Consider the following 9,580-nt stretch of genomic DNA (forward strand, 5'->3'; position numbering starts at 1 on the left):
ACATATCCCTATATGCCTAGTATACTTGCGGCCAGATGTTAGGACAGGTTATGCCCAGGTAGGAGTAGTCGACAAGTTACCTGTAGAAGGAGTTTCACTCCTTATAGGAAATGACCTCGCCAGGGGCACGATGTTACCTAATGCCATAGTCTCCTTGTGTCCCTCTACCGAAAATAATACTTCCCAATTAGAGGCAGACATTCCGGGCATATTCTCTGCATGTGCTGTTACTCGTAGCATGAGCCGCAGGGTGGAGGCAGAGATTAGCATGCATAAAGAGGATGCTCATGTTGGTGTAATTACCCCCCAACCTAGTGACCTTGCTGATTTAAATCTTGGTGAATTTTTTTTTAAACTTCACCACCAGGTGACCTGCAGAATAGGTTTGATAGCGAAAACGACTCAGAGGGAGACAATGTTACCACCCTGGATAGTTTTGGTTCCTCCCCAGTCACTAGGAGTAAGCTCGTTCATCTCCAAAAAGAGGACCCTGAACTAGCCAGTTGTTTCCGTAGAGCTATTAGTGAAGAGGAAGCTAAGTCTGAATGTAACTGCTATTACCTTAGCTCAGACATATTGATGCAGAAGTTCCGTCCTACTGATTCCCCTGCAAATTACCCTTGGTCTGTCCGTCACCAAACAATGGTCTCAAATCCATTACGGAAGGAGATCCTGGGTATTGCTCATGATGGGGTAGGAGGACATTTGGGAGTTAGGAAGACTAGTGCAAAAATTCTAGCTCATTTCTATTGGCCTAAAATGAAGAAAGATATTAGTTCCTACATTAGTACATGTCACCGTTGTCAGGTAGCAGGGAAACCGCACCCCAGTGTTAAACCGTTCCCTCTACAACCTATCCCTGTCATTGAGGAACTTTTTGGCAGAATTGTCATAGATTGCGTTGATCCTCAAAACCCTCAAAAATGCACAAAATAATTCAAGCAGATTAAATGTAAATAACATGCATGTAAACTTTATAAGGCATAGATCACCCCCGCGTCCGTCGTCTCCTCTCAGAGCGTTTCTATTCTCTCTAAAATTTGTCCTAAGGCCCCATGCCTTGATCTTCTTGGGGGTGAATAAAATAGGGTGTAGTTTTTCTCTGAAGCTTGTTGGTCTAAATCAGCCCGAGAATCCCAGCAGGAATTCTCTACATCACGTCAAGCCACTTTCGTTCTGACATCACTCTTTGATTCATCCAATAGTCTTTTACTTCTCAAACAAGTGACACACCTGAAGGACGTGACTTTCCTTTCTGCAGCAATGATTTTTCTCCTCCACCTTTTTTCTCCAATTGGAGAGGCTGTTATACTCTTCTAAACTATGTCACAATGTAAGCATTATGTCGTAACAAAAAATGGCTTGTCCGCTTACAAACAATTAAAAGACAACAATGTCGCAACCACCAGGCGACACTCCGCATTTAACTACCTCAGCACTTTTAAATATATGCAAGGCGCGAGTCTGACTCGGATATCCTTGGCGCCTGTCAGCCGTCGGCCGTTGCCTCACAAGTTTTCATAACTGACCCTGGATTAGCATTCGTTCTCCATCTACCTCTCGATCTACTCTGATCTACCTTAAATGTCTACCTCTATCTACCGGCCTCTTACAGGGCTCGGCAGCTACCGTTGGTCGTCCCGACCAATTTCTTATTTCCCTCTTACAGGGCTTGCTAATATATACTTGAAATTCATTCTAATAAGCTAACCTACTATATTTTAAAGAAATAAGCAACCCTCAAAAATGCACAAAATAATTCAAGCAGATTAAATGTAAATAACATGCATGTAAACTTTATAAGGCATAAATCAAAATAAATTGCAAGGTTCCCTAAGAACACAGTTTTCAATGGTTTCATCATCTTTTCAAAGATGATAGCAGTATCCAATAATTCATGCAAATAATAGTGAATAATACATAATACATGTAATTAAGCAGATAATTTGCAAACATATTTGCAAGACTCACTACTTTAGAGTTAAAAGTTGTTGCTGTCTCTTCTTGCATTTCAATATTCATTATTATTATTTTTCAACATACTTAATTCATTTTCAAAGACAGTCTGAATGCTTCATAAATTATCTGAATACTTATGTGAGAGGTCCTTAAGGGTCCAAGTCAGACCACAGTGGATCCAAGGTCTCCATGTATCTGCTTGACACCAAGTTCCAGTTGTTTAGGTCTCCCATCCCAAGTACATACATATGGCAAACAATACTATCTGTAAAATACATCAAGTTTAATATTCAACCCACAAAGAATAACATTATAATATTCCCTATACTCTTCAGGTTTCCCAACATTGATACACAGGGTATCACAACTGTCATTCATAATTAAGTCACTGATCTGCAATTTCACTTTCTTTATGTCGTCTAAATGGCATATCACTTCTTCCATTGTGTCTAAGTGTTTAAGTGCAAATTTATTACCACCTGCAGAATCAACTACCCATATATGGACCAGTGTACCTTAGTGAAAGTTTATTATTGGGTGAATGTAGATTGACCATGACTAAATCTCCTAGTTTCAATTCTAGTTTATGTGCTATTTTGTGTTGTTTCTTCATCTCTTGTGAATATTCCTGCATATGTTTCCTAATTCTTTGGTGAATATCTTGAAAAGTATTTATTCTATTCAGTATACAATCATCTATATTATACACAGGTTTCTGGTCTGCAGTCAAAATTTTATATGGAAGAGTTTTGTCTTCCCCAAAAATTATAAAATGAGGTGTATCACCTGTTGCTACATTGATTTGATTATTCAAAGTACGCTTAACACAAGGAATCCAAGTGTCCCAAGTTATACTATGAGGACTTATCATGCTTCTAAGACATGTCATTATTTTCATATTTAATCTTTCTACTACCCCATTACTTTGTGGATGATTCACTAAGATATTGACTTTTTGATCTTAAATAAACTACATAATTTTTCCAAGATTTTGTTATTAGATTCAGTTCCATTGTCTGAAATTGGAGTCTTAGGTGTAGTGAAATTACAGATTATCTGATCATAGATTACTGAAGCAATAGTTTCAGCTCTCTTATTTGGAATGGGTTGTAAAATACAAAATCTTGAAAAAATAATGTGTCCAGGTGAACTCTTTCCCAAGGTTTTTGTGGAATGGGATAGGTAAGTATAGGAGCAGGTTTTGGTGTATTTCCTCTCACCCTAACACAATTTATGCAATTTTCTATATAATCATATATAGATTTCTTCATACCTGGCCAAAAGTATTTAAGTTGTGCTTGTCTATAAGTTTTATCCTTTCCTGGATGTGAGCTACAATCACTATCATGAAGTAACTTCAATATCTCATTTACAAGAGTTTGGGGTATTACCAACTGATTTACAGGCCCTCTAGAAATATCTTTCCCACTTACAACTGTTTTTATATACAAAAGTCCATTAATCAATTGAAATTCCTCTATCTTATACCCCTTTGGTAGCTTTGGAGGATTTCCTCTTGGGTTCATCAAATACTTGATTAATGATTCACATCTTTTATCATCCCTCTGTTCTCTTATCAGCATTTCTTCATCTAAAGTTACTAATTCCTCTATACTACAAACAAAATTAATCAACCCAGTTCCAGTCATTGGTTGACTAATGTTTCTAGAAAGTGCATCTGCAGATACATTCTTTCTACCCGGAATATATTCAAATTGAACTACATAGCACTGAAGTATTGCAGACCACCTAGCAAGTCGGCCCCTTAGATTCTTATACTTAAATAAGTTCTGAATAGCTGTATGATCAGTCCAAACTCTGATTGGATATCCTAATATCATATCCCTAAAACTTTCTAAAGAATAATTAACTGCTAAAGTTTCTTTTTCTGTTATAGAGTAGTTTCTCTCCGCACTATTACAAAGTCTTGATGTGTAAGCGATTGGCTTCACAGTTCCATTTCTCTCTTGCATCAGTAGGCCTCCTAATCCTATGTCAGACGCATCAGTGCAAAGAATGAATTCTTTTCCATAATCAGGAATTCTTAGAATGGGGGAACTCGTGAGTTAATCTTTCAGCTTGTCAAAAGCTTGCTGCTGTGCAGGTCCCCCTATGAACTTTGAATCCTTCCTCAGCAAAGAACTTAATGGATTAGCAATGTCAGCATATCGTTGAATAAATTTTCTATAATATCCGGTCAATCCCAAAAAGCTCCTAACCTTGTCTACATTGATCGGAACCGGAAAATTCTTTACAGCGTCAATCTTTGAATTCACTATACTAGGTACATGTCTGTCTATCTTATGTCCTAAATAAATAACACTGTCTTGCAAGAACTTACAATTTTCAAGTTTTACTTTTAATCCTGCTTCTACTAGTCTTCAGAATATCAAATCTAATTTCTTAAAGTAATGCACTGCAGTCTGAGAAACTATTAAAATGCAATCTAGAAATACACTGGTAGTATTTCCTAACAATCCATCTCTCACCGCCACACCCTTGGTCTCAGGATTCTCATGTCTACCTTCATGTGCACTGTATCCGACTCTGTACTTGTGGCGCAGGTTTCGACCAAATCGCTCACCTTCGGATTTTCGCTCAAATTTCATGGGGATTTGAGATTTGAGATTTTTGGCATTTTAGGTCCTTTTGGTCACCACCGATTTACCCGCTATCACACCCACAGGTCCGGCAAGGCCTGGGATGCCCTCGAGTCCAATGGCACACCAGTCAGGCACACGGTATGGCTGCCACAGGCCTAAACGTCATGAATGGGTCAAAAGGTCCAAAATTTGGAGGGCTCTCACCGCCACACCCTTAGTCTCAGGATTCTCATGTCTACCTTCATGTGCACTGTATCCGACAATCTAATTGTGGCGCAAGTTTCGACCGAATCGCTCACCTTCGGATTTATGGCATTTTGGGTCATTTTGGTCACCACCGATTTACCCGCTATCACACCCACAGGTCCGGCAAGGCCTGGGATGCCCTCCAGTCCAATGGCACACCAGTCAGGCCAAAGGTATGGCTGCCACAGGCCTAAACGTCATGAATGGGTCAAAAGGCCCAAGTTTGGAGGGCTCTCACTGCCACACCCTAAGTCTCAGGATTCTCATGTCTACCTTCCTGTGCACCTTATCCGACTCTCTACCTGTGGCGCAAGTTTCGACCAAATCGCTCACCTTCGGATTTTCACTCAAATTTCATGGGGTACCCTCTTTGAGATTTTGGCCATTTTGGCTCATTGGTCACCTCCACCGATTTACCCGCTATCACACCCACAGGTCCGGCAAGGCCTGGGATGCCCTCCAGTCCAATGGCACACCAGTCAGGCCAAAGGTATGGCTTTCCACAGGCCTAAACGTCATAAATGGGCCAAAAGGCCCAATTTGGAGGGCTCTCACCGCCACACCCTTGGTCTCACGATTCTCATGTCTACCTTCATGTGCACCCCATCCGACTCTCTACTTGTGGCGCAAGTTTCGACCAAATCGCGAACCTTCGGATTTTCACTCCAATTCCATGGGGCCCCCTTTGAGATTTTGGCCATTTTGGGCCATTTTGGTCACCTCCACCGATTTACCCGCTATCACACCCACAGGTCCGGCAAGGCCTGGGATGCCCTCCAGTCCAATGGCACACCAGTCAGGCCAACGGTATCCCTGCCACAGGCCTAAACGTCATTACTGGCTCAAAAGCCCCAACTTTGGAGGGCTCTCACCGCCACACCCTTGGTCTCACGATTCTCATGTCTACCTTCATGTGCACCCCATCCGACTCTCTACTTGTGGCGCAAGTTTCGACCAAATCGCGAACCTTCGAATTTTCACTCCAATTCCATGGGGTACCCCCTTTGAGATTTTGGCCATGTTGGGCCATTTTGGTCACCTCCACCGATTTACCCGCTATCACACCCACAGGTCCGGCAAGGCCTGGTCACCCTATCCCACTTTATACTTGTGGCGCAAGTTTGGACCAAATCGCTGACCTTCGGATTTTCCCCCCAAATTCCATGGGGTACCCCATTTGAGATTTTGGGCATTTTGGGGCATTTTGGTCACCTCCATCGATTTACCCGCTATGACACCCACAGGTCCGGCAAGGCCTGGGATGCCCTGCAGTGCAATGGCACACCAGTCAGGCCAAAGGTATGGCTCTACAGGCCTAAACGTCATAAATGGGCCAAAAGGCCCAATTTGGAGGGCTCTCACCGCCACACCCTTGGTCTCACGATTCTCATGTCTACCTTCATGTGCATCCCATCCGACCAAATCGCGAACCTTCGGATTTTCACTCAAATTCCATGGGGTACCCCCTTTGAGATTTTGGCCATATTGAGCCATTTTGGTCACCTCCACCGATTTAGCCGCTATCACACCCACAGGTCCGGCAAGGCCTGGGATGCCCTCCAGTCCAATGGCACACCAGTCAGGCCAACGGTATCCCTGCCACAGGCCTAAACGTCATTACTGGCTCAAAAGCCCCAACTTTGGAGGGCTCTCACCGCCACACCCTTGGTCTCACGATTCTCATGTGTACCTTCCTGTGCACCCCATCCGACTCTCTACTTGTGGCGCAAGTTTCGACCAAATCGCGAACCTTCGGATTTTCACTCAAATTCCATGGGGTACCCCCTTTGAGATTTTGGCCATATTGGGCCATTTTGGTCACCTCCACCGATTTACCCGCTATCACACCCACAGGTCCGGCAAGGCCTGGTCACCCTATCCCACTTTATACTTGTGGCGCAAGTTTGGACCAAATCGCTGACCTTCGGATTTCCCCCTAAATTCCATGGGGTACCCCATTTGAGATTTTGGGCATTTTGGGGCATTTTGGTCACCTCCATCGATTTACCCGCTATGACACCCACAGGTCCGGCAAGGCCTGGGATGCCCTGCAGTGCAATGGCACACCAGTCAGGCACACGGTATCCCTGCCACAGGCATAAACGTCAAAAGGCCGAACTTTGGAGGGCTCTCACCGCCACACCCTTGGTCTCAGGATTCTGCTGTCTACGCTGATGTGCACCCTATCCCACTCTGTACTTGTGGCGCAAGTTTGGACCAAATCGCTGACCTTCGGATTTCCCCCCAAATTCCATGGGGCCCCTTTGAGATTTTGGGCATTTTGGGCCATATTGGTCACCTCCACCGATTTACCCGCTATGACACCCACAGGTCCGGCAAGGCCTGGGATGCCCTCCACTCCAATGGCACACCAGTCAGGCACACGGTATCCCTGCCACAGGCATAAACGTCAAAAGGCCGAACTTTGGAGGGCTCTCACCGCCACACCCTTGGTCTCAGGATTCTGCTGTCTACGCTGATGTGCACCCTATCCCACTCTCTACTTGTGGCGCAAGTTTGGACCAAATCGCTGACCTTCGGATTTCCCCCCAAATTCCATGGGGATTTTTTTTATTTTGGGGCATTTTGGTCACCTCCACCGATTTACCCGCTATGACACCCACAGGTCCGGCAAGGCCTGGGATGCCCTGCAGTGCAATGGCACACCAGTCAGGCACACGGTATCCCTGCCACAGGCATAAACGTCAAAAGGCCGAACTTTGGAGGGCTCTCACCGCCACACCCAACAACTGTTACCCTCCTGGATGAGAACCTACAGCTCATGGTTTGATCTATGGGTAATATTGTGACCTTACACACACACACACACACACACACACACACACACAACTCCTTGCCCACCAGAGTTGGAGTGCCGGCTTGCAGTGTGTGCATGTGTTTAACATTATGAACTCTTTCATTCAGAGTGCTAGGGCAAAGCATGCAGGGCGGAGCTAGTTAATCCGACACAAAATAGGCTTGGCCACAGATTCAAACTACCCCAGATGCAATCGCCACAAAGATGCACAGAGCACCTTAAATTACAATACCCCACACTAACAGTCCGTAGACACGATATATCTACCTTGAGTGACTTGTGGACCTGTTTGTTACTGGTTACATGAAGATAGGCTTTCTGCAAGAGAGATTAGGGAGAATGGACTGATCAGTTGGTTCCATCATGGTTCAACTCTTTGCATGTGAATGTCGAATATAATTTTCAAAGTTAAGATGGCAACTGCCCATATGTATGGGTTTAAAGAACAACAAACTGATTTTACATGATGAAATACTAATGGACAGTTGCCATCTTACATATGTATGTAAGATGGCAACTGTCCATATGTATGGATTTAAAGAGTAACAAACTGGTTTTACATGATGAAATACTAATGTACTTCATACATCTGGACAGTTGCCATCTTACATATGTATGTAAGATGGCAACTATCCATATGTATGGATTTAAAGAGTAACAAACTGGTTTTACATGATGAAATACTAATGTACTTCATACATCTGGACAATTGCCATCTTATGTAAGATGGCAACTGTCCATATGTATATGGATTTAAAAATTAACAAACTGGTTTTTACATGATGAAATACTAACGTACTTCTGCAACTTTTCAGAAAGGGAAGATCAAGAACTCTCCCACAAAGTGCTCCTTCATCACGTGTATCCTCCTGATTCCGTTTGGTATTTTGCCGGGCATCATTGCCCTCTGTTGTTGTTGTCAGGAGCCCAAGTGTAACAACTGCAGTTACAAGCCTGAAGCTTAGGAAACTTTCGAATAATGCCAAGAATTTATTATACTGATATACCTTCGACTCCACTCAGATGTAACTGTTATACCAAAATCAAAATGAGCAAATGACTGGTATTGTTTGTAAGTAAATACTGAAAATGTGAATTACTATTAAGTATCTAAATACTTAATAACAATTCATTTTCAGTATTTGCTTATAAACAATACCACTCGTTCAGTCATTTTAATTAGCCTTTGGCTTGGCTACCTCTCTTGATAGGGGGAAAGCCCTTGGTATATAGATAGACGAGATTATTAAGCACTAAACTGTTCATTCTTTTATCTCAAAATATCAATTAGTCTTTATATTCAAACTAAGCAGTTCTGTTATAACCTTAGGGATTCAAATATTTAGTACAACAAAAGCTTTCAAAAGAGGTAACACAAATGTATTTTTATAAATACGGTCATGATTTACATTTTCCACTATTCAATTTTGTATATCAAATATATATTTTACATCCAAAATGTGATTTCTATATAACCTTTTGTCTAGCTATGGAAAATTCTGTTGTAGATTTTTTATCCATGCACATAATTTCCTTGTTCCACCCAGAAAAGGATTTTGCAATGATGAAAGTCCCATAGTTTAAGAAAGTTCACAGAAAAGGAGTTATGAGAGTTCAAAATGAACTCCTGGTATTCCAGGGTTTTGTGTAATGATATCTCGCTGACAAGGCCCTCACGTAAGCTACTGTGCCGGAATAGTGCCAAATCACTGGCACCCTCTCTGGACTACAACATACAATGGCAAAACTCCCTTCGACGTAGTCAACCACTCTATAGTCATAGACAAACTGAGACTATTGGGAGTACACGGCCCATTGCTGTCATGGATCATAGATTTTTTATTTGGTCGCACAATGCAAGTCTCAGTTTCAGGGTTTACCAGCTCCTCCAGAAATGTCCTCAGTGGGGTCCCCCAGGGCTCAGTCTTGGGCCCCCTCTTATTCCTAGTGTACA

At 42.7% G+C, this 9,580-nt stretch overlaps 1 protein-coding gene across 1 annotated transcript in view; it reads left to right on the forward strand.

Annotated features, from left to right (window-relative positions):
* Positions 1-9,085, forward strand: part of LOC143021766 (uncharacterized) — a 10,210-nt gene extending 1,125 nt beyond the window's left edge. The window contains exon 3 of the mRNA XM_076179474.1: positions 8,442-9,085. Within this exon, the coding sequence (XP_076035589.1) occupies positions 8,442-8,563 (122 nt within the window). The 3' untranslated portion in view covers positions 8,564-9,085. The remainder of the gene's footprint in view (positions 1-8,441) is intronic.
* The last annotated feature ends 495 nt before the right edge of the window (positions 9,086-9,580 follow it).

The sequence above is a fragment of the Oratosquilla oratoria genome, chromosome 42 (genome assembly GCF_046742065.1).
Source record: "Oratosquilla oratoria isolate Oo_2021 chromosome 42, ASM4674206v1, whole genome shotgun sequence".
Taxonomy (NCBI): Eukaryota; Metazoa; Arthropoda; class Malacostraca; order Stomatopoda; family Squillidae; genus Oratosquilla; species Oratosquilla oratoria.